The 27606-nt window shown below is 37.6% G+C and overlaps 1 protein-coding gene across 1 annotated transcript in view; it reads right to left on the bottom strand.

The window, feature by feature from the left end:
• LOC145980150 (dipeptidase 1-like) overlaps positions 1-27606 on the bottom strand; it is a 279360-nt gene that overhangs the window by 8574 nt on the left and 243180 nt on the right. The window contains exon 9 of the mRNA XM_083113193.1: positions 1353-1437. Within this exon, the coding sequence (XP_082969319.1) occupies positions 1353-1437 (85 nt within the window). The remainder of the gene's footprint in view (positions 1-1352; positions 1438-27606) is intronic.

The raw sequence follows: 27606 nt of genomic DNA on the forward strand, positions 1-27606 counted from the left end.
ATCGTTTATACAATTGTTAAAAGTAGCAGCGATGTAGATGAACGTTAAATTGCTGAAAGGAGGTCACATTAACGATTCTGATCCAGGACCTCCAGTTTGACATGACGCTTATCTATCCATCTAGCCAATCTAACAATTTCCGATGCTTGAAGAATCAATATTACGCCTACGGTCTATTACATTGATTGATTTGCTATATTTTACTTCGCTTTTTGTGACAATTTTGGTTAATTTAAGAAGATGGGGATGAGTGACGATATCATGAACATTGATGAATGGACACTTCACAAACATCCTCGCCAAGGCCAGGATTCGAACCCGGGACCACTGGACGGTCTATTTGACATGCAGTATACACTATACAATAATTATAATATTAACAAACATAGAGGTGGAATGGTTAGCGTAACACGCTACGATGCCAGGGGTTGCCGGTTCGAATGTTCTCTGAATTTTCCTTCAAAAAATTCATCATATCATCAGTCATCCTCATAATCGCGATTAGTCAGAAGTAGTAGGAAAAATAACAAAAATGAAAAGAAAAAAATTGAGAAAAAGAGATAATTCTGTCCCGGCTTGAAAGCTACCAAACAGTTTGAAAGAACACTCCTAAGTCAAAATAGTTCAATCGAATCGTCCAAAAAACTAGTATTTTAACATTTTTTGTGAAAATTGGCACCAGATATATTGAGCCACAGTTGCGTTTTCACTCGTATCTTGGATCCATTTCTATTATTTATTAATCGTATACATTACTGAATGTTTATTTTATTTCGCCACAAAATAGCAGCACAATATATTTCACTAACCAATTTTAATTATACGTGATGAAGCACCTAGATTTACTGCCGGAAATATTTCGTGAATAGAAATGAATATTGAAAGTACGTTCACAGACATGAAGTTAGGATAGATGCTCATGAAAGTAGTGGATACGGTACATACAAGTATGATTATCAAAACGAACTTAAGTCTTTTTAATGGAAGCCCCTTAGTATTATTAGCGCAATTGAAAGTAGGAGAAAAGACCGCAAGAACTGCGTTTGTTACATTGTAATGCGCACATCATTTCCCAAGTAATTATAACGTGAACTTGGGCGTACGACACAACGACCAAGATGAACCTCAGGAGTTCAGTCTTGTGTCTATCGGAGGACATCAAGAATGAAAGAGGAAGAGGGATAATAAGTAACTTTTATTATGGATAACTATGACAGTTTTTAGTAGCCCCTCTCCTAACTTCATGTCTGTGAAAGTAGTTTCTTCAATTTTTGCTGTTGTTCATGAAATATTTCCGGTTGTAATCTTAGAACTCACCCTGTATAAATCGAAAACCATAACAAGGCACTCACCTACAACATCCTGCATCGTAGCTGTTTCATTGCAGCTTAGAAAATAATTGTAAAAGGCCACCATGACAAGACCTCCATTCTCCGCCTGCAAAGAAAACATGAAAAAATTGCATTTGAAATATTACATTATTTTCAGATTTACAAAATGTTTAACTCCATTACATCTCGTGCTTAGGCAATGACTTGGAGATGGAGGGATGGGAAGACACTCTATGCCCTCGGTGTATGTCAAGGGGGTAGAATATAGTTTTGTCCCTCCTTCAATATTCACTCTAATAAATATTAATTTTAAATACAGAGGGAGAACAGCAGTGTACGTGTATGAACGTGTATATATATTCCTGTAGTAGATAATCTCTGTGAGATAGATCATAAATGTTTGATAAGAACTGAATAGCGATGGAGGCAAAGGATAGCAACTAATAATATATGCAAACAAAGTAGATTATTTTGAGAAAATTCATTTTTACGCAATGGATATTACTGTTCCATTAACATATTTGTTCGCTAGTTTATGCAATACATTATGCTCAGGTGAGGGGAGGAATTTGCGGCACTTCAGCTGAAAATGAAATCAAACCCCCAATTACCTCACTGACACCGTGCTTAACCATAGTAGAATTCCCCTATACCCTGTCCCACGTATCTCTGCAGCAAGGCCGCGCCTAAAGGTAGAGGAAAGAAGAAAGCAAGTGGGTGGAGTAAAGAAGTACGTGACGCTGCCAAAGCTGGTAACTGCAATCGCTTTCCCCCTCTCCACGCAATCCTGTCCCTCTCACGTGTTCATTGGTGGAGCCGTCTCGCGTCACAACTTACCCACAGACTTGCTTTCGTTCGCCTGCTTCAGAGATGGATGGTACAGAGTGTAGTTAACCCAGTGACGGCGACCTCAGTCGATCAGTTCACTTCTTGGAGGGGAAAACACGGCCACAGCTATCAACCGTTTGCAGCGGCTCTCGCTGTTTTGCTCCGCTCACTGGCTTTCTCCCATTCTGTACTGTTATTCGCGGCCTTGCTCCACAGATTACCCAGCCAGTGTAGTTAAGAGTGGCCTGGAGGTTGGCATGAAAGTAGTTTCCTGGCCCGATGCGATACAGAGACACCTAGCGACATATCAGAGGACTAGGAAGAGAACATTCCTCCCTTCACCACCCCCTCCCCTCCGCGTGACTCCCGCAGTGAGGTTTCCAGGAAAAGGACACCCACCTGTTTCTTTTCATTCTGGTTTCGGAGGCTAAATTTCTCCACTGGCAAAGCAATTCGCATTTCACTGCTTGCTGGCTGACTCTTGCATGGAGCGAGACGAGTGGCAGGCTCCAGAGACAGAATCTTCTTCACTGAAGTTTTGATTGAATAAATTTGGTTGATTACAGTGGCTACTATAATTATGTTGAATTTTCTTGTTGAGGTTAGAATTATCAATTGAGAGTAAAGAAGGAGGTAGAGACTATCAGTTGAAAGAAAGTATTTTTTGAAGGGGGTGTTTTTTTATACAAAATCGATATATAATAATAATGATAAAAATAAGGCAAAAATTAGTAACAATTATTATTTCAACTATTAACGAATAGAGTCCCTATAATAATTAGAGATGGGCAGGAGCGAAACTACCTGGAATATAAAAAGAGGAAACGTTGACATGCGTAATAACATATGGAAAAACTGAAAAGGAGAAAGACGGACACAACAATGTAACAAAATGTACAGTAGTAACAAAGATGTCAGGAAACAATAGTATAATATTGAACTTACACTTTGATGAAGTAGTTTTCTTTGTTATGATCTGAATTAAGTCCCTTTGCACAGTTCTCATCGTTGGAGTTCACAGCAGCTTTAATCGGCCAAGATTGATTGATTTTGTTTATTTTACTTCGCCTTTCTGCCACTCTTGGCTAATGATGATATGATGTAATCGATGAAGAGACGCTCACGAAGGACACGTATGCCCAGACCGGATTCGAACCCGGGACCACTGGCGTCGTAGCGAAATGAGATAAATACTCCGCCACGGGGCCGGCTAATCGGCCAAGGGTGGGGACAAACTCTCAGTGGTGATGGGAATCCCCTGTGGAAAAATATGACCAGTTCCTGCATCACATTAGTTGCTCTCTCCTATTGTGATTTTTCCCAATGTTAATTGATTGCTTCCCAAGTGAAATTTCAGTCCAACTAATTATAGTATGATCTTCAAGATCAGCACTATACGTGTTACAAAGTACTCTTAAAAAAATCACAGTGAATTGGTTAAAATAAAGTGACAGAATTTCGAGGAGAGGCCAAGCCTCTGTGGACCCACACATGGCTACGCCAATATACGTAAGTAAACCCGTAGTGCTACAGCCCCTGAGGGCCAGAGCCCACCTACCGACTGCCGGCCTCACTTCCAGTCCAACCAGTTGTGTGCGGTCAACACGACGAACCCCTAATCTTTGTTGTAGGTTTCCGTGACTCATTCATAGCTTCCCAATCTCCTCACGATGGTGGGTGGCAACCGGTCCTATACAAATAACCGGTCCTATACACAGGCCGAAATCTCAGGAGAAACGTTGATACGTTTCCCCTAAGAGACTCCAACCTGCGCGCGTCCCGTAGACGGAGCTCAAAGCATGATACATCGGACCATACAGTCACGATGCAGAACAGCAGGCCCGTAGCCAGAATTTTATTTCAGGGGGAAGGCTCATCCCTTATCAGCAGCTGCCATCTAAGGGTGAAAAAGTGGGGAATAGAACCCCTGAAAATGAATTTCTCAGTATATTACAAGTTATTGTACAAGATGTTTAATGTAAGTAAAATTAATCACCGCTATACCCTATTTTAATTACATATTTGTAGGATTTCGGAACGGTCTTCAGCCTCACCCCCCCCCCCCCCCCGGTCACGTGCAGTGGCGAAGCGTAGATTTGCTAGCAGGGTAGGCACAACAGTGCGATAATATCCATTACTTGGTTAAATCTGTAAAAAGAAAGGGAGGGGGGCTATGTCATGGAGAGTGGTTCAATGTCTCTCCAGGCGCTTCTTTACTTGCCAGTGGCGTGACGTTTTCAAAAGTTTAGTTACCGGCCATCAGTACGATAATTATGTCTTGGGCGTTCTCCTCCCGCCCACCAGATGCCATCGATCTAGATTTTTGTTAATTTCGGTTTTTTTGTTTGTTTGTTTTTGTATTTTTTCAACCCCTGATTTATGCACGCACCTCCAGAAAGAACTACCAATCATGAGACATCGCAGAAATCCAACGAATAGTGCTCGAGCCCTGTTGTCAATTCTTCATCACTTTTTTCTAAATTTATTTATTTATTTTCCAATGAGGTGAAAAGGGCCAGAAGAACCCCATAATTTTCGGGTCAGTATGACGTTTGTGCCGTGAGCAGACGACAGAATTCCGCACTTTCAGCGACTGTCAGTTTGGTACGTTCTACTGTTGCCAACTTAGTTTTTTTAGCAAGACTTCCTCGCACCAAGGAAACACCATTGTTATCTGTTGTCTAACTAAAGGAATGGTTGTAATTAATTCCAGTCTTGGCTTTCTAGATAAATGTATTTCTGACACCTGTATGTCCAAGTAAACATAATTTAAATTTTGGATATTTTCGTCTCAGTTGTTCTGATCTATGTTAATCGTGACGATGAGAATATATGGAGAATGAAATCAAGAGGATCAGGAAACATTGACATGGCCACAATTAGGTCACCTGGCTTCGTAACGTGTTTGGATGACCACTACGGGGCTTTCAAGAAAAAAACATACGTAAAGGTGACCTATTTCATTCAGTGTGAATGCTTCACATCCTAGTTTGTTCTATCCACCTTTACGTGATAATAGAACATAGGATCCTTGTTTGGGACCCTCCTATGATGGCTACACGAAAGGTTACTATGTAACATATAAACAGGTTATAATAAATGTAGTTGCTTGAGAGAATAGAATCCCAATTTTTAGGAGCAATTTAGCTCTTTTCTACCAATCCAAAGTGACAACACTGGCCTGTTCCGCCAGACCTGAAACAGACCCCGCGATAACCCCACAACACTCCTTGTCCTAAACACAAAAAAAGACTTCCCTTGCATTGTACTCTCATTGACTGTCCTCTTCTCTTGTTATCCCTTCAGGGTAAACGAAACTGCCTACCTCTTCGCTTGTATCGGCTGCATAAAAAATGTCTGCTTGTAATATCTATTCGACGACAGTGTTAACGCATTAAATAACGTTTCAACAACTTTTAATTTTTTAAAAAAAATTACTGTCACTTGCCACTGCTACTTGCAAAGGAAAATAGAGTTGAAAACAATTTAGAAGTTATTCTTATAAGAAGGAAACATGAAAGACCAAAAGTGGGTCCTACCTTACCTATGATTACATCTTCACTCAATTAAGAACTCAATTGTTCTTGCATTTTAGTCCAGCACTTCCTTGCATAAATCTGATCGCTGTACAAGACACGAATCACAAACAAAACTATACCGCCACTAACCTCGCGCTCCCAGCCTTGTAGCGTCCTGAGCAGGAGGCAAGTTTTCACAGAGAGGGAACAAACAAGCGAGGGAATCCCCGTTTACGATAAAAATAAATTATTCTATTTCCAGTGAAAGTAAAACTACTTTGTAAATATAAGGCGTAACTAGCATTTTAATTTGGTATGAAGACTTACTTTAGAAATATAAGTTCTTTAGACTTTCTGTTTACGCTGCGGTGTTGGGTGAATCGACAAGACCATCAGCACTCTGACCAGAAAACGAAGTCAGAACTACAGTACTCCGTAATTTTCAATTTCACTTACACTTGTCGATGAAAGGAAAGAAAAACCTAAGTTTCGTACAAAATATGGAGAATGTACAATGAAATAGAAATCTCTCTGCACGAACACAAGCTAATGTTTATAAAAAATGCTAGTACACCACAAATTTCCAACCTTGGCGGAAATGCAGTGTTGCTGACATTCTGTTCGTCCTAGTGAGTAACACCGCGAGGCCGGCCTCAGGAGCACGTTATAAGCATACGTACAGTACTCGTAAGATTAGGCTTCCCGCATATACGACCGTATGACAGAATGTGAAGAGAAGAGGCCCCAGCAAATGTGTCTCACTCCGTGGAAAGTGCGTATACTAGACAGGGTTATATTTTTTTTGTAATTATCATAAATGAAAATTCCAAACTTTTGCATTTCATTACATATGTTTTGACGAAATAAGTAAATACAACTTTAAAAGAGTAATGGCGTGGGTAGGCCCGACTTCCTGGCCTCATAGGACGCTTCGCCACTAGTCACGTGCCTGCGGGAGAAAATATACATAGGCTAAGTGCTGATCCCTTATTCTGATTGGCGTTTGTTTGGAAGTAGTGATGTTCTATGACACACACACACACATATCTCCTCAACAGGTCCTATAGACCAGCAATGTCAAACTCAATTCGTGAGTAGGGCCGCATAACGATAATGTCAAAACTATCCGGGCCACACATCTAGAACCCCAACACCTTAAAATCCAGAACTAAGTGGTTCGACCCAATGGGGCCGAGGGGGGGGGGGATTCCAGTGATTATTATTGCAGCATCGATATGTAAATTATATATAGACCTCCTCCATATTTTTTCATGGTTATAGTATTTTACATGTTACTTTCGAGTATAAATTGGTTACAATTGTAACTGTTTGTTTGCAATTATAGTTTCGTTTCGCACAGATTTCACTGTTTTTTTTTTAACAAGCTTCTCAAAAGTCTACAATGAGTTTTTGTTAGCATGAAACTCCTAATGCAGACAACAAATGTTTTGTCAGTCATTCTTGATCATTCGGCTGTTTCATTAATAATCATTATTGAGTTTTAATATAACGGAAGACTGTTACTTTGCAAAATGGCCTCCACTTCCTTCAAAATATCAACTCTTGTGTCACGGGGAGGAATCATTCAAGTAGTTTTACTGTCATATCGAGATAAGAATCGCATCCACGAATGAAGGGAGCTAACCGAGCTAGCTCACAGACGTCCGTAATTTTACATATTGTGAGCGAAAAGGCAACAACACGAACAATTTTCGCTTCCAATTGTTCATTGACTAAGTCATAAATCCTCTCCTCAACTGTATTTCTGATTTTTTTTTATTAGCGTTGCTCTTCTGCCACGTTTGCCTAATGGCGACGATGAGGATGAGTAATGATATGATGAAATTGATGAAGGGACACATACAAAGAAAACCCATGCTCAGGCCAGGATTCGAACCCGCAACCTCTGGTGTCGCAACGGGTTGTGCTAACCACTCCGCCACAGATTGTGGCAAATTTATTTCGTGATAAAGAAATACTTCTGAATGAATTTACTTTATCAGGGTACACAATTTCTACGCTTTTCAGTATTCACTTCACAACATAAATAAGCATTTCAATTGAAAAATTTACATTCCTCTTCTATAGTTCTTTTCTTACTCCAACGAAGTTTGGGCAGAGATAGGGTTCTCTGAATCTTTTACAGAAACTGGCTTTTCTTCCAGGTAAATCCTTGAAAATCAAGAAACAGACTCATAGGCGACAGAAAGTATGCACGCTGCCCTCCCCCAGCTGGCAAGATATTTTCGTACTTCAGAAGTAACCTGTCAATCAGCTTGCTTAGTTGACACAACACCTAGTCTATAATGGAATGTATACCTGTGTAGGGAAAATTGGTCAATGTGTTGAAGTTTGGATGAGTCTGGTCTTGTATCAAGAGAAAAGAGAAAACGGGATAACTACAAATGTATAGATAATTTCAAGCATGAAGTGTTAAGTGGGGCCAAGGCGGGCCGCATTAACGGATGCTGGGGCCCACATGCGGCCCGCGGGCCGCGAGTTTGACTGGCCGAAATATCAGGAGAAAAGTTGTTACGCTTCATCCACGAGACTCGAACCTGCGCGCGTCCCGTAGCTGGAGCCCAAAGCATGAAGCCTTAGACCGTACGGTCACGATGCAGAACAGCATCTAATGGCGAAATAGTGGGGAACACCTGAAGTTGAGTTTTGTTTCCTAATTTTGATTTGGCAAAGGGGGCTCTCTCACAGCACCAAGCGCCGTCAACCCTATGCCGGTCGTTTGAGTATCTTGAGTTTGAGTTTCTGTAAGTCTACTTTATGTATAGATACGATAATCGGGACTGGACCTACATTTATAGTGGGATTGAACTATTGGGCGTCCACCAGGTACCAAACTCGGGACCTTTTGACATTATGAGGGTCATCTTTACCATTACGCTAAAGGGGAGGCAAAATATATCCGAAACTAAGAAGACATTTTGAATGGACATGTAGAATGTAGGAGGCAGGGTTCGCGCTGAAGAGGAAGAAGACAGGGAATTCTACCTCACCTTTCCTAACCTGTACATCTCTAATGTAATTCTCAACCAAGCCAAGAATCTTGTCCTTCTACATTTTATGTCGCTTTTGTTATTGTTAATGAAGAATTCAAATTAATAATTTCTTTAAATCTCAAGTTAGCAAGTCAGCCAAAATTATGTTTTTATACTAAATTTTACATTAATTGAAGATTTGCAAAGAAACAGTAGACCTTTTCATGATGTTTCCACTCCAAAAACAAATGTTTTGTAAGAGTCACATCAAGTTTATGATTGGAAGTAGTGAAGTTCTAGGAACCACACACACACATATATGTAAGCAACAACAATAGTAGGCTATTGTAATTTGGAGAGGATGTGATTTGTGAGCGGAACAAGCATGGGAATTTAACTAATTTTCTTTGCGAATCATCAATTATGTGTGTGTGTGTGTGTACACGTATTTCCTATCTGCACCGTTGACTCACAAAGTACTACATGTGAGATGAAACTATCGAAATGTAAAAAGAGGAAGCGCTACCACCCTCCCCGCCTTTTCTACATTTTATTCAAATCGAACACGAGGCACGTATCTAGATATATATATATTTCGGAGGGGCGTCCTAACGCAATGTCTCAAAATAATAATATTAATAATGTTAAATTAAAATAAGTATATTTATATTAAATTAATTAATATATTTTATTACATGAATAGGTAAGAAGGCGGTATAACAACAGTGATACAGTATAACATCACGTATTCATTATCTAGCTTACGTGTAGTTAAGGTCGGCAAAATTTGTAAAAAATAGAAACTGCACTGGCAAGGAAATTAATGTCAAATGGATAAAGAATATAATATTTGTTGAATATGAAAATATGATGTTAGATCCAGTTGACGAAAGTAAAATGCCTGGTAATATTTTGCATGTTATTATAAGTAGTAATAATTCTTGCATAAATCTTCTTTGGTACTGTCATTCAAATTCGTATTGCTTTCCAATATTTTTGCGGAAATAAACAATTTGCGATTAAACAACAACCTTATTTTCATTACTTAATTGAAGTTATTTTATGATCTCATTATTTAATTTTTGTACTTGGTAAGTCTCTCGGGGGGAGGTTGGGACTCCTGGACCCCCCTGAATACGTTCTTCGCGGTAGGGATCGAGATAAAGTTACTGTGTCACTGGTTCCAATTCACGGTAAATATGCTCTGCTTCTCTACACTCAAACATACACAAACTCATGGCCTTCCTGCTTTCTTGGTTTCTTGGCTGGGAAAGAGGCAATAAATCAAGCTGTGACAGCTACGGGACCTTCTGACGAGGGGACGGAACCCAGCTGTGCAGAGGATTGAAACACCCGCGCGAACTAGCCCTCCCCGTCAGCCTGAGGCAATTCGAACAGAGACATCTAGTAGCCAAGTGGCGAACTATGATGGATGAAATTCGGCTGAAGCGGCCGTATCTTTCGCCGTCAATAATACATGACATTTTTAAACAATCATTTTGGGCTGTGCAAGTGACTTTTGAACGAAAAGCCCTCCCTAGTTAGTCATGAAAGGATTGAGCATTACGTTAGTATGCATCATAATGGCCATTTTCGTTGGTGCTACCCACAAATCCTATAACCATTCTGTGCTTATTTACGTATTTCCTTATGGGAAATTGAAAAAAAAATAATGGAATTTGTGCACATTTATCGATCTGAAATTGCATAAATGTGTCATGTACTCAAAGTTTCATAAAGTAAGTTCACATCTACTGCGTGTTTTCCGGCAAATTTTTGTCCTAAAACGTTATATTCAACAAAATGCAAAAAAGCCCATGTTAAATTTAAGCACTTTCCACGGCGACCTTCGCCAAACTCCACCTCCCTCTTAACCAGCATATCTGTGAGGTCGACATGGGTGCGAGTCACACACGAAAAACACAACACGATAGCAGAACCAAAGTAATGGTTTAAGCTTGGTATAAGCTGAAATTCATGCACCTTACCGATCTATTATATTTTAACAGTATCGGATGGCGGACGAAATGTAGGGCTTTCAAAATTTTGGTGGGATTCTCGATTCTCTATCTAGACTAATAAGAGATATAGAATCATAAATCTCAGACATTTTAGGGTATGGTATCACTAGGGCTATTATATAACCTTGTAATGAATTTCGTAGCTTTGGGAGAGGCTGGAGGTCAAGTCACCAAGTTCTGACCACACTAACGTCGAGGTATTAAGCCAACGTTTCCTACAGGCACTAAATATGCCCCATGACTGACTGGTCGTGTATCACATTTGTGTGAAATAGCTAAAATACACTTGGCGTGGTTGTTTCAGGTAGAGACATTTACGTTTATTTTTAGTACACGTAATTTATTTTTAAGGAACAAGTAAATTATGTAAGGTAATTTCAGTAAAAGTGCATGTATGTGGAAGGCTTCTCAGCAAAATGTAGATATATAACAGTTTTAGAATAGAAGAAACTGTACTGCGTTACAGTTCACAAGACAATTATTTTTGTAGTTTAGATTATTGTTCTAAAACTGTCAGAAATAGTACAATAATTTGAAGATTTATTAATTTAGAAAAATGTGATTTAATGTGTTGTTTTTCAAATTAGTGGATCAAAACTTTTGTACGTTTATAAGCGGAAAGAGAAATAGAAATATGAGTATTTCTTCAACAATCCTAGTCTTATTCGTCATTGTTGTTTGGCGAAAGTGATCTGAGTGTTTCAGCGAATGACACTTTCCGTATGTGTTTATATTAGTCACACGTGTTCTGTGTGGAAATATATATATGTAGCTACTATGAAATCCCTCTGTGAAAGGCATTCTAGCCATTTCTTAACATTCATATATTATACAGGGATGTTTACAAACATTGACAAGATTTTTGACCAAATAGGAAATCGTACTCAAAACCATTCCAATACGAGTATTCAAGAGTTTGTACGCTATCTAAGACGCCATCTTACATTAGCAAAGAAATGAACAAGGGGTCCAGGGACGGGGGCAGAGTATCAGATAGAGGTACATAAAATTAGTAAGTTAAATGCTGTTGTGTGGTAATAATGGTGATATTGAATATACTGAATCCAAAGGACCACAGCGAGAGTCATTTTGTTTCAAGGGTGCACACCTTGGCCCACGTTTACCTACGTCACAGCGTATTTCTGTTAAACCGTAAGTAATTTGTAACTAAAGATTTGTAAACGTGTTAGCATAAAATATCTTTTCTACAACATATTTGCATTTTACAACACCGTATATCTCGACGCCCTCTCTGAGAAGACAAAAAGCTACTTTCCAGGTCGTTGGCCTATTCCTTTTTGCAAAATGCCAAATCCCTCACATTTCAACTCATGATTGGCACCCAGTGTAAACTTTCTTTCCTTTCTTTCAAAATTCTTTCTTTCTTTCAAATTCTTTATTTACGTGGGCGAGGTTCAGCCTGAGGCTGTTCTGCCACCTAACCCGTGTCATCGCTTACATTTAAATTTCTTATACATATGTTATTACAGTATTAATACAGTGTGCAATAAACTGTATGATTTAGTTACAAAATCAATTGTTAAAGTAATTGTAATAAATGTATGAATAAAATGATACAAAAATTGTGAAAAGACAACTACATAAAAATAAAATAAAATGAATAAAAAATAAATAAAAATAAAAACATGTAGACAAAATACATAACATAAACATACAAGTTACATCATAGTATTTGAACACAATCTCTGCTCTGCCAAAAGAAAATTATTTACTTCATTTCGGAAAGATTCTATTTTAGATATGCTCGACATGGTCTTAGGTGGGGCACTCCATATTTTTGCAGCAAAATATGAAAACGACGACTGATATGCCTCTGTGTTGCAGAGTGGAAGGTTAAATTTGAAATTATTTCTTGTATGGTGGCTGTGAATACTGGTGCGAGGGATGAACATGTCTGCCAGATACAACGGCTTGCCAGATGTAATAATTTTATGTATAAGGCAATACAGTATGTATGCAGTAGCCGCCTACGGTACATATTGAGGATATTCTTATTATTTATGGAAGGTAAAATATGTTCACGTCTCGGGATGCAAAATATGAACCGCATGCACGCATTTTGACATTTTTGAATCTTTGCTTGTAAAGTTTTTTTTATTCTACCAGAGTACACTACGTCACAATAGTCGAGAAATGGATATATAAGTGTTTCAACTAATCGCTGCTTGATTTCTGAAGATAATAGTTTGTTAAATTTAAACAAGAATCTAAGTGTTCCAAATGATTTATTGATTTGGCGGCTAATATGCTCATCCCATGATAGACGAGTGTCAAATATTAGTCCAAGACTTTTAACTACTTGAGCTCTAGGTATGACATCATCATTTATTTCAATTGTTGTATTAGTGTGCTCGACCGAACCAATAGCATTTCGAGTTCCAATAAATGTATAACATGACTTATTAGCATTAATTTTAAGGCCATTTGCGTCACACCATGTTTTTATCGCACCCAAATCATTACTTATGTATTCAATACTTATGGCAATTTCTGTTGGATTGAATGATTTGGTTAGTTGAGTGTCATCAGCATATGAATGTACGTTACAGTATTTGACAACTGAGGGTAGGTCTGCAATATAAATCGTAAACAATAAGGGACCTAGTATAGATCCTTGTGGAACACCAGATGAAATATATAAATTATTAGATAATAAAGTAGGCGACAGTTTTACACGTTGATTTCGGTTACTTAGATATGAAAAATACCAGTTAAGGGTAGATTGTGAAAAACTGTAATATTTCAGTTTACTGAGCAGTAATTTATGTTGTACCGTATCAAATGCTTTGGACAGGTCCAATAATATTAATGCAGTGAGGAATTTCTTATCCATAGCCTGGAGGACGTCATTTGTGACTTTCAGCAAAGCCGTAGCAGTGCTGTGTGCCGGCCGAAATCCTGACTGTGAGGGTGGAAGAATATTGTTTTGGGCAATGAAGCTAAATGTCTGTTTATAGATTATTTTTTCTAGTAGTTTTGAACACACAGGCAGAACAGTAATAGGTCGAAGGTCGTTTACATTAGTTGGTCGGGTCGTCTTAGGGAGTGGTGTTATCAAAGCTCCTTTCCATTTCCTGGGAAATACGGATTTCTCGAGCGAAAAGTTAATAATATGTGTGATAATAGGCAAAATAAAAGGTAGCGATAACTTCAGCATTGTAGTTGATATTCCATCTGCACCAATAGCAGTAGACTTGATTTCGTGCAAACATTTTCTTACAGTATAGCCATCCACTTTTTTAAAAGCAAATTCGGGAAGCATACTATTAAACTTTTGGTTACTACATTTTAAACATTCTTGAGATATCAGACGTTGCTCGATATTTAGACTATCAATTGAATTAATAAAGTGTTCATTTATCTCGTTCGCATTGTCAAACGTGGAGAGGAGATCATTTTTATTTGAGCCAATGCCTACAGATTTCAGCTGCTTCCATAAATGCTTTGGTTGTCTTGGTGTTTTATTGATGTTATGCTCAAAATAACACTTTTTTCTTGCCGAATAACGGATGTCGTGAAATTTCTCAATTCGTTGTATTCTTTCCATGCAGATTCAGTTCCGATTCGCTTGAATTTACGAAACGCATTGTCCCTTAGTTTCATCAACAGCTTCACATTCGATGTAATCCACGGCATACGTTTGTTACGAACTCGTGTTTTACGAACTGGCGCGTGCTTGTCAAAGAGATCAAGTAAGTTGACATTGAAATACTCTACTTTCATATCCAAGTTATCGGTGTTATATATTTTTCCCCAGTTATTTTTTTCTGCATCCTTCACGAATTTATCATAATCAATATCACCGTATTTTCTATGGTATATAATTCTGTTCACGCTTTCTGGTTTGGTATACGCAAGTACAACGTGGGTCATTCTATGATCGTTATTGCTGACTGGTTCATCGACACCATGTTGGATTATATTTTGCATGTTGCTGACAAACGTCAGATCAATTAATGACTTAGTCGTGGAGGTTATTTTGGTCGGTTCATTGATTATTTGCGTTAATTGAAATTGATTAAACAAATTTTGAATGTAAACGACATCAGCCCAGTCTGGATGTAAGAAATTAATGTTGAAATCTCCAGCTATAACAAGGTCATTAACTAAGGGATACATTTCGGTCAATATATCTTCTAAAATTGACAACTGTGTATATGGAATACGCTTAGGCCTGTATACGGCACAAATGCCGAGACGTTCCTTTTTTATTTCAACCGTAGCTGCAAGGTACTCAACGTCAAACTCCCCTTCGATTTCGAGAGACAACGGATACAGTTTTAGTCCCTCCCGTGCGTATATGCAGACACCCCCACCCATGCTGTAATGGCGATCAGAGCGTATTAAGTCATAACCTGGAATTTTCAATGCATTATCCGTTATATTGCAAGTTAACCACGTTTCTGTTATAACAAGAATGTCAATTTGTTTTTCTGTAATTTCAATGCATATTTCCTGAAGCTAGGGGAATAATGACCTGACGTTTACATTTGCTATTTTGAGACCCAGGGAGCAGCCGATTCTTTTGTTATCGGCGAGAGGGTGACGGAGGACATGCCCTAGAGCAGTGGAGTTCATTTCAAGGGGGTGGTAGGTTCTGTTAGAGGCATAACGGTAGAAGTAACTTCTGGAGGGTAGCAGAGCAGAGAGAGGTTGCAAACTCACTACATTTATCCGCAGATGCATAAAGGTCACAAATACAAATAAAAGTTTTTGCTTTTTAAGGTACTTATGAGACCCTATGTGACCCTCCCTTGCTATCACATACTGTTGCACCACAAGGAAAGCCAAATGAACTTCCATCCCACAATAGTAATGGCTGTAGCCTCTTATTGCCGTTGTCCTCCACGACTTTGTCAAGGTCTCTCAGTGGCAAAATTACAAGATACGAATACCCTTCCACTTCTCATCAATATATGGATATTGCATATTTAATAAAGTGAGCGTGTGTGCGGGGCTCAGAGTAATGAAAGGCTCTGTTTGTTTTTTCTGAGGTGCCTAGAGCATACCACGGAGAGGGTTGAGGAAAGTAAATTAAGATTTGAAAACATTCCGACGCATTGCAGATTGTATCAACAGTGTAAGAAACAACAGAAGGTAAACGTCTTTAATCATAGGAATTATCATCATTCGACGTTCATTGCTTCCTGTAAATATGCCATAAAATATACTAATGGTCCCAATGTATAGTCAGGGATACTTCTCGATTGTCGATTGTAACAATTCCACCGAGAGCTAATAGTAGCGTTACAGCGCAGAAGTGTCCGTGACTGTACTGAGGTGTACCTCATATTATCGCCGCCATATTGAATTTGATTGCCAGTGCAGGTAATTACACATAAAAAAAATCTCAGAAAGTGACGAGATTTGGCAGATAGCAACCTGTAGTGTATACATTTAAATTAAGTATATTTTAAACTACAATCGCCATGTTGGAATTGCGGAAAATGTTCCCAATGATATAAAACTAGACAGATATCTTCCTCATTCGGTCTACGCTGGTGGCAAGCACGAACGGAATTGCGCATAAGCAAACTTGACGAGTACACTGGTAAATTAGGGGTGACGAATGCAAATAAAACGGAGAAATAGTCTATTTGCCATTTCTAGTTTTAACAACAGTCACATAGCATACACACAGAATATCAGGATATAATAAACAAATGAGAGCATACAAGAGGAATACTGATCTAAAACAGAGTAAGTAGTTTCGTGCATATTTCCACTTAATGCTTCTTCCGTGTTTGAATTTTTCCGTGGTTGAACATCTAAAGATCTTTACTGGTGTCCATTTTCCAATATGAGTAGTGTAATTGATGCTATTACTGGGACGAGAAAGTATGAGCCCCCTCAGATTGATTTGGCTACACTTAAAACTAGCTCAACATGCCCATATGAGCTTTTTGCTCAAGTGTGGCACCCTGTCTAATCCAAGATTTTTGTAAAAATGCAATCGGGAATTTCCCGTGAAAGTATGACCCCCTCAGATTGATTTGGCTACACTTACAAAATCTACATTTGTCAGATTGTTGTCCATAAGCCTGTTTAAAATATGCCCCTCTTGATATTGTTTTGGATACACTTAAAATTAAGCCAAGATGCTCATAAAACCCACACCCAGCCACACCCACTTATATTTATTTCGGTCCGGTAATATGCAGAGGCTTTCTAGAATTGCTCTGTGACTCTCTCATTTCTTACACCATAAACATATGATTTTTCACCTATAAGAATAACACTACATATAGTGTCATCAGGGAGTGTATCATGGAATTCACAGATAATTTTAATGTTTGTCCTGTCATTAACCACAACTTGTTTCCTTTTTGAAGTGTTGATGACAAACATGGGTCTCTGTGCTTTGAATTCACCTGGTGAGTAATACATGTCGGTATTGCAAGTAGTGACCCTTTTGTATGCTGTAAATGCTTCATATAATTTAAGAAAATCATCCTTGGACATGTTTAAATTATAATTTTCTCTAGGGAACACCTCATTTCTGCCATTTTTAAGATATATGTTCTTGATGTTGCAGTTATCAAATTTACTTGAATTTTTTTACTGATTATTGTGTCTTCCAGTCTGAAACAGTACCACCACAAAATCTGGCATGTCATATTGTATACTGGAAAATGAATTTGTAGCATCAAACTCATAATAGGTACCAGTGGCAGGCTTCTGTACACATTGATATGTATAAAATTGTAAAGGCACCTGTGGATTTTTTAGGATATCTGCTTTGTATTTAAGAGCATAACTGGCTTCATATTCAACAACCGGGATTCTTAGCTCCATAGTCTGAATAATGCATTTGCCCTCATCAGGTAGGGTATTAGGCAGAGCTTCCCCTGTAGAGTTTAATGTACTGTACCTCATCAAAGCATTATTATCATTGGCAGCTCTTCTAAATGTAATTCTTAAACCACCCTTCCACATAATATTTTTGTAATCTGAGAAGAATCCTGGCAACAGGCGCATAGGAAACAATACTGTGTGGCTTTTAGATATAATTTTATCACCAGCCTCAAATCCACCTATTTTGTAGTAAGAAGCCTCGGTCTTGGATAATTTTAGTGTGGCCAAAGCTGTAGAAGTAATACCAGGGTAATCTACTCTGTTTATAACAACACCATGTTTTCTGATCTCAATTTCAGAGAACAGATGTGGCACAAAATTGTCTACCAATCTTATATTTGAATTTGCCGGATAATCTGTACCATCGAGTTTTACAACATCAAATTTGATGTATAGATCTGCTCTGTGAGGGTGTATAAAACCATCTCCTACATCAAGATCAACCTCAATCTCTGTGTTGGGTTGATTTAAATTTGCAAAGGTCCTCCTGTTTGGGGGGAATGATTGTAGCTCATAACTCTCAATATTTTCCATTTTTTTTGTATGTATTTTTATTTAAATATTAATTTCTATGATAGCAGTTGTTGTGGCTCCAGCAAAATCAACTAATTCTTCTTTTTCATTAGTGACCATCAACTCAATGTAATCTATTCTATTATGGCACACAGGAAAATATAATGTTGGTGATGGAGTGTAGATGATGGGCTAAATAAATTCAGAGTTAGGTTTGAATGTTGCAATGATCCCAGTTTGTTTGTGAGTGCCTATGCCATTTGATTTGGTGATCATACCCTCGGCCACATTACAGTGAATATTTAGAGTCTCTATGGCTAAGAATTTAGGTATATTAATAGCAGTGTGTTTGATGGCTGGTTCAAGTTTTGTGTTGTTCTCAAATCCTAACAGCTCTCCTATAGTACCCAGATCCACTGTCTCTGTGGCAGATACAATCTCTACTCTGTGAGTGACAGAATTTTGAGTTAACACTATACCTCTAGGTAACTGAGCATTGTAGATAGATTATATTGCCCTGGAGTGATGACAATTTTTTGATCACCAACTGCAATTGTGTTGTTGTGGTGTGTAATATTAGGGATCAAGTACATGCCATAAAATGCCCTGAGAGCTATTGTTTTCGGAAACACTATATCATCATGTAATCTAAGTTTCAATATTCAATTTTGGCTGGTGAGATGGAATACCCCTATGATGTTTTAAATACCACAGGGCTTTTTGAAAATTTTCAATTGATGGTTTATTTATTTGAGACATATATCTAAGAACAGATAAACACAAATGTCCACAATTAACATCTTTGAAGTTTTGAACACGGGCATTATTGTAATAAAGATTAGCTGATTTTAGATATTTTACTAAATTTTCAGGTGGAATACCTCCAAATGAATCAAACACAAATGCCTCATTTTTTAAATATTTAAGATAACAGATCCAGTGAGTGCCCTGATTTTTGTACTTATCCAAATTAACTATGCCACACTCTTTGTTGAGTGGTTGCTCTGGCAAAGAATCAGACATGTACACACCTCTAAAATTTTTGATGCCCAGTGGCTTGATTAAAGCTTCAATATCTTGGTTTGTAAGCGGCTCTTGTTTTTTTTAAACTTATTCATGGCTCTCTTAACACCTTTGCCTTGTTTCTCCATGGCCAGGTTATGGCGCTTTATTTCATCTAATTCTGCCTTATTTTTCTTTGCATCTATTACTGTTTTTGCTATGGCAGCTGATCCCCCAGCCAAGCTCCCCACAGCCCCCAAAGCTGCTAAGATGGCCGGGATAGTAAATATGAAGCCACCCACATGTGTTTTTTTCCTGGATTGCTGTAATTTTTTCAATTGGGGGGTACTAAGTAATAATTTCATACCATGGCCCTTGGCAAGACAAGATTTTTTTTCTTGCGCTGCTTTTTGGTTAAAAGACTATCAATAGTTTTAAGAGATTTAAGACCTGCATAAGGTATCTGATACACAACACCCTTGGCCTTCATCCTAGGTTTATTATATACATATTCACATCCCCCACCCCAGTTTTTGTTTGGTGTTCATAGCTATGGTGGTCCCCAATGCTGCTATTCTTTCACTTAAAGAAGCATCTTTGCTTACAAATCTACCAAATGCAGCCTCTTCTAATTTCTTTTCTGCAACATGTCTCTTGTCAAGATCAGAATGTGTGTTGTATGCTATGTCATGGTCTCTACAAGCAGCATCTAGGGGATTAACACCAGGATCACCTCTGTTTAATCTATGGTCCAATTTTGTGCCTGGACCACAATACTGATAGCCTGGAATGTGTAGTTCAAATGGCAGCTTGTTTATGATGTCATTAACCAGCCCCCGACCCTCAGAGATATTCCAAAATTTAGGTGGTAGAGTATTAATAATTTTTATAAGATATCCAATGCCCTTAGTGTCATTCACTATAAAATTAGACAATTTGGTGCTTATCATGTCCATAATTCCAACCTTTTCATTGTAAAAATTGTGGTTGCCAGCATTTTCCTCCCCAGCTATCACCAGCAACCTATCTACAAGTTTCCTGACATCATCAACCCACACAAATTCTTTAGGCAGGGTGTTGTATTGTTTGATCCCACTACCTGTCTTGATCTGTGACCATATGGGCTTGATTAAGTTGTTGTATTTTGCTCCACTGCTAGACTTGACTCTTTTTTGTGTGGGATCATTGTTCTGGTATAGAGCTAACTAACTAACTCCCTAGCCTTCTTAAACCCGAAGGTTCATGGCTGCAGCAACACAGGCCTTCCATCTTTCCCTATCTTGAGCAAGTTCTATATACTCTTTTCCATCCCTACCGATTTCCCTTAGGTCCATCTCAACGTTGTCCCTCCATCTTCGTCTTGGTCTTCCTACAGGTCCCTTACCATCAGGTTTCCAAACAAGAATCCTGTAAACTCCTCTTTCCTCTCCCATTCGTGCCACATGGCCTGCCCACCTAAGTCTTCTTGATTTAATTATTCTAATAATATCTGGACATGAATACAAATTATGTAGTTCTAAATTATGTAACCTTCTCCACTCACCTGTCTCCTCATCCCTTTTAGGTCCAAAGATTTTCCTAAGGATTTTATTTACAAATACTCTCAATTTATGTTCCTCTTTCAATGTAAGGGACCAAGTTTCACATCCATATAATACTACAGGCAAAATTACTGTTTTGTATATTTTAACTTTTAGTTTCTTAGATATTAAACGAGAAGACAAAAGTTTATGAAGAGAGAAGTAACATGCATTTCCTGAATTAAGCCTACTTTTTATTTCCTCTTTAAAATAATTTTCATTTGTTAATATTACTCCTAAGTATTTGAATTTGGAAACTGGTTCAAACAAGTTGTTATCAATAATTAGATTTTGATTATTACCTAACACTTGGTTTCGGCCTGTAAGCATATATTTAGTTTTCTCTTCGTTAACTTCCAAACCTATCTCTTTAGCAGTTTTGAAAAATAGATTAGCATTATTCTTTATTGTATTCACATCATCCCCCAGTAAGTCTACATCGTCTGCATATGCTAACAACTGAGTCACACCATTTAATTTTAGTCCTTCTTTAGTTTCTTTTACCTTCCTAACAGCATATTCTAAGGCAAAATTAAATAGCAATGGAGATAATGCATCTCCTTGTTTTAACCCATCATGAATTGTAAATTTGTCAGACATATTTATACCCACACGAATTTTACTTTCTGTTTCACTGGTGCATATTTTTATCATACTAACAAGCTTCTTAGGTATTCCAAACTCTACTAATATATTATATAATTTCTCTCTTTTGACCGAATCATATGCTTTTTGAAATCAATGAATAGCTGATGGACATTTTGATTATATTCCCACTTTTTCTCAAGTGTCTGTCTAATGTGAAAAATTTGATCTGTAGTTGATCTGTTACGTTTAAATCAACATTGATAATCACCTATAATTTCATTAGCATATGGGGTTAGTCTTGTTAAAAAAATGTTTGATAATATTTTATATGTTGTTGAGAGTAGAGAAATTCCACGGTAATTATTGCAGTTAATTTTATCACCTATTTTAAACACAGGAACAATTATGGATGCTTTCCACTGTTGAGGGATTGCTTCTTTATTCCATATTAAACAAATTAATTTATGAATTTGACATATTAATGAATTTCCACCATATTTAATTAACTCAGCTGGTATTAAATCAATGCCAGGTGCTTTGTTATTCTTTAGCCTTTTAATAGCATCTTTAACTTCAGTCAAGTTAGGTTCTGGAACTAAAGGTTCTGCTGTGTGGACTTCATTTACTTCTGATTTATCTCCTACATGGACATTTAAAAGGTCATTAAAGTAGTTCTTCCATCTATTTAGAATATCGCTTGGGTCAGCTAGAAAATCACCGTCTTTATCTTTTATCAAGTTTACTTTAGGTTGCCACCCCTTTCTAAACTCATTTACACCTTTATATAAATCTCTGATATTTTTATTTTTGCTGTTTGTTTCAATTTCGTTAATTTTGCTTTTCAAGTAATCTCTTTTTTTACTTCTAAACGTGCGGTTAACTTCTCGCTTTACTCTATTATAATTGTTTAGATTTGTATCATCCGAGTTATTTAACAACCTAAGTCTAGCCTGATTTCTTATTTCTATTAGATTATGACATTCATTATCTAACCATGGCTTACTTTTTCTCGGTTTATGGTATCCTATACTTTCTTTAGCTGCTGATTCTATTGCATTACGTATGTGCTCCCAATTCTTATTTACATCTGTTTCGTTTATATTTTCATCATCATTTAAATCCTGCAAAACATTAAATCTATTTGACAGTTTAATTTGGTAATCTTTCTTAATTCTTTCATCAATAAACTTTCCTGTATTAAATTTTAGAACTTTTAGATTTTGTTGCTTATGATTTATCACTGAGAGTCTTTCTCTTAATTTAGCAATTACTAAATAATGGTCACTGGCACAGTCAGCACCTCTATGCGTACGAACGTCAATTATACTAGTATGCCATCAATGAGAATATGATCTATCTGATTAAGAGTTTTACCATCTGGAGAAGACCAGGTATATTTATGGATATCTTTATGTTTAAAAGTGGTTCTTTTCACAATTAAATTCTTTGAGGTTGCAAAAGTAATCAATCTTATACCATTTTCATTACTTAATTCATGAAGACTTTCTTTACCAATCGTGGGTTTAAATGCCTCTTCTTTGCCAATCTGTGCATTACAGTCACCTAACAGAATTTTCATATCATACTGAGAAAATTTATCGAAGACCTGTTCTAACTCTGTATAAAAATCATCTTTAGTATTATCATCTTGATCTTCCGTTGGTGTATGAATGTTTATTAAAATAATTTTACACCACCTACCCTGTAAAACTGCATATGATATCCTATCATTAATAAATTCTACTGTTTTAAGAGCCGAGATAATTATATTATTTATGAAAAAGCCTGTTCCAAAATTATGATTTTCAGTACCACCATAGAAAAAAGTATAATTTTTAGTTTTACAATTCCCTTCTCCTGGCCACCTAACTTCCTGGACAGCTACTACATCTAATTTATACTTAACTATCTCATTAATTGTACACTGAAATGCCCCAGGCCGGTAAAGGCTCAGAACATTCCAGGTGCCTAATTTAATATTCTTATTCCTAACGTAGATCTTATCCTTAGTCCAGGGACCTCCCAAAGTAGTCCTCACCCGGAGATCCGAACGGGAAACTATTTTACCTCCGGAATATTTTACCTTGGGAACATCCATGGCCTTATATTGCTGTTTCTTGACTTTTTTTTTTTTACAGTGCAGAGTTGTCAGCTCTACGCCTAATCCCCAATATGAATGGAGGAACTACTACACAAGACAAACACCAACAATTTAGACAGCATAACTACTACGCAAGACAAAACAAACATATTAGATAGAACAACTACTACACAAGCATACTAGACAGTACAACTACAACACAAGATACATACATACACATTACCGATACTACACAAGACAAACAGAAATACATTAGACAGCTAACTACTACATAAGATAAACACAAACACACTAGACAACACAACTACTACACAAGACAATCCCAACCACACTAGACAGCACACCTACTACACAAGACAAACCCACATAGAAGCACACCACACTTTATGTTAAGTTAATAATGGCATGTTTATTATTCTGATTCAATGATACGCGTGATACAGAAAACACAAACATTAATAAATACATACAGCACTCGTTATTTAAAGAAATATATAATGAAAACTTCCATAAAAAAATGTAGAACTGAATTTCAAAATTCAGACGCCAGAACGACTGGACGCTCTGTATTTTTTACTTAACGCCATTCATCCCCGTCGTCGCGATTAGCCAAAAGTGACAGCAAAGCAACGCAAACAAAATCAACAGAAATAGAAAATCAAATGCAATAGTAAAATATAAAATTTGCTAATTATATTTTAACAGGGTGGGCCAACCTCATTTTCGGTGGGCATGGCTTACTTTGGACTGCCCTTGGCACCGCCTTTTGTATCATCTCCCCATGTTCTGGTCTTCGGATCCATCTTTAGCTCCGCCTCTGGTTTCAACTCCCTACATTCTGATCTCGGGGCCCATCCTTGGCGCCACCTCTGGTTTCAACTCCCTACATTCTGGTATCGCAGTCTACTTACCCTTGGCGCCCCTTCTGGGTTTATAGCCTTACATTCTCGTCTTGGGGCCCACCCTTGACGCCGCCTCTGGTTTTATATCCTTACATTGTGGTCTTGAGGCCCACACTTGACGCCGCCTCTGGTTTTATATCCTTACATTGTGGTCTTGAGGCCCACCCTTGAGATGCTGGTATAGAGCATCTGATTTTATTAATATTTCTTTGTAATGCTCATAATCGTGATCTGTATAGCTGCCAGGCCTTTTCCTAGTCATCAGTTCCCACAATCCAGGTGTTCCAGGATACTTAACAAAAGCACCTTTTTCTCCAAGATGAGATTCTGAATATACAATCAGATCATCTCTCATAAATGTTACTCTGAAATTGTCAATTCTATGTATGATGACACATCACGCTCTGTGTCAGCATATAGGCCAAAGACCTCATCTTTGTTGTCTTTAGGTGTGCTTAAATATTTTTGAGCAAGAAGACCCAATTCAATACGATCCTGAGTAGCTTCAATTCTTCGAGAAGCAACAGGACTAGGTGTATGAATACTAGAAAGTGGGGTGATTGGATAATCTAATATGTTCCTTGCAGTTACAGGTACAAGCTCTGTGATCAAATTTTGATTTTGCTCTGTAACAGTTTTGATATTTTTACCTAATTCACTAATAGCATCAATAATAGGCTGTTCTGTGCGCTTGTGTTGTTCATAGATTCCTCGGTTCTCTGATTTCCATCCCTTAAATCTTTTTACAAGATAATCTCTTAATTTAAGATCATCAATGATTGGCCTTTTCATGGTTATTTATATATGTTTCAATGTCTAGAAAATTGTTAATTTTATTTCTATATTTACCACTATTAGGTTTCCTTGTCATATCAATTGTGACAAACCCATAGCTGTCCTGGTTCCAGCACCTACTGCAAAACGTGGAAAAATCATTGTAGCTCAAGTCCCCACCTACATATTCATCATGTATGTGTTTGAGGTTGGTTTGATCTTGATGAAACACACATATAAAATTGCTGTTGTCTCGGATCAGCTGCTTCGGTTTTTAGAAAAAGTCTGTGCCAGGTAGAAACAATCTATGTTTTTGTGTCGGCCCTGTGTAAAGAAATTTCTAACCTTGTTTTGATTATCCAGTATAATATCATCAAACACAACAACAGAATTATCGAGACAGTCATGGAGTGGCTTAACATCTGATTCAAAAGTGGCTATATCCAGTCCATCATATAGCTTCATCAGCTGCTGATATTTTAATTGTTCCAAGCTCTTAGAGAAGATGTACAAGTGCCTGTTTTTCCAGTCTAACCAGTTGGGTGCCAATAAAAAATATCAATCATTAATGTAGTTTTATCAGGCAGCAACTTGCCATTTCTCTTAATCTGCTGTTCAGGTTCTGCAGCCTCTTTATAACATCCCAGGTGTTCATAGTATCACTTTGTCTGCATCGATCCAGCTGTGTTCTGGGAGTCCTAGCCATTTAACAAGTAACTTGTTGCCTTTTCTGCGGATGATTTTTTCTATGAGATATGTGTCAGGCTGTTTAGTTTTGCTGAGTTCTTCTTCATAAAACCAGCCTTTGAGAATTTCTCCTCGGTGATCTTTTATTATATATGTGTTAAGGGTCCCAGGTTTAACTTGAGCCACTGTAAATAATTCAGTGCTCCAGTTTCTGGTAAAGCCTCTTTTGAATAAGTGCTTATATTTGCTGATTCTTACTTGATCACCTATCTTGTATTTGGCTTTTCTTGTTGTTGGCTGGTATCTAGGATAATAAACAGTGCTGACCAATTTTTGCCCTCAGAGGGTTTCATGTTGATTGTGGAATGGACCGAGTTGTTATATTTATCTAGAAGTTCTGGAAGAATATTAATCCATTTATAATTACCTTGGAGGGTAAATTGTTTATACATATGATTTTTTAGGGTTTTGTTGAATCTCTCTACAATTGAGGCCTTGAGATCACTGTAACTCGAGTAATGTTGTATTGACTGGCTATTAATAAATTGTTGGAACACAGAATTATAGAATTCTTTGCCATTATCTGTTTGCAAATAGCGCGGTGATCTTCCACTCTGATTGGTGACTGTCCTGAAGGCTTCTGTAACACATTTTCCAGTCTTTGATTTGAGTGGCACAGCCCAGGCAAATTTTGAAAATGTATCTATGACAGTGAGTAGATACTTGTAGCCCTTGTTGATCTCGTCTAAGTTTTTCAGCTGTCCACTTGCCATCTCAACCAAGTCACACTGCCATAAATCATCTATGCCTTTTGTAACCACTGGCAGTCTCTTATAATTATGTCTGGCTTGTCTGTGTAATTCATCAACAATAATTTGTCTAGACATAGTATGTAAACAAGAATATTGCAACTATGGGATGTTCAACAGCTGATACTACAGGATTTTCTAAATACAGTTTGTCTCATATTTGTATAAATTCCAGAGAGCCATCATCTTCAGCATAAGATGTTTCTAATGTATTGGGATCTGTAAAATCCTCTAACTCTACACTGGTGATTTTTGCTTTGTTATCAGCATTTGTTATTGATAAGGTAGGGTAGTGGTGTGCCTGTGGTTGTAGCCAATATTTGATCTTGATTGGTCTAAGTGTGCCCCCAACAAAAAATTGGTAATAAAATTGTGCAGGGGACAGCATATATATTTTGCCACCTGGTGTAAATGGTGAATCATATTCTTTGTTGGGGATACTGTACAATTCAAGAATTACTGTATGTTTAGGATTCTCGATTATGCCAGTTATTTCTTTTTCTGCTGTAAGCAATCTAGTTGTTACAGATTCAAGGTGCTCATTGATAGTCCTAACAACATCATCATGGCCTGGCTTGATCTTTATGTCCACAACAAGTTTCTTGTATTGTTGCACAATTTCTTGTAGCTGGGTGGCAAAAACAGACAGAGCATTTGCTTGATTGGATTCCATGGTCCCTAGCTGTTGCTTGATATTAGCTACAATTTGCTGTAAATTTTCAACAACTGCCAATTTTGAATTTTGAGCAGTAAGATCATGGACTTGTCTTCTGATATCCTCAAACAGGGCATGCTATTCATTAATATGTTGATTAGTTGGTAGAGTGGCCACTGTCTGAGTAAGTTGTTTGATCTCTGTCTGGATATTCTTGATATCTTCTGATTTCAATATGCGATTCACAGCTCTCTTAATATTTTTAAGTTCCTGTGATGTAGGCAGATTTGATACAGTATTTTGCAAAGATTCAAGTGCCAATTTCACATCATTTAATTCAGAAGCATCAGCCACATTTTGCATAGCATCTTGGAGCAGGGCTATGTCTGCCTGAGTAGGTGTGGATTGTTGTAAAATTTCAAGCTTTG

This window comes from Lepisma saccharinum, chromosome 27 (assembly GCF_977018435.1).
Source record: "Lepisma saccharinum chromosome 27, izLepSacc3.1, whole genome shotgun sequence".
Taxonomy (NCBI): Eukaryota; Metazoa; Arthropoda; class Insecta; order Zygentoma; family Lepismatidae; genus Lepisma; species Lepisma saccharinum.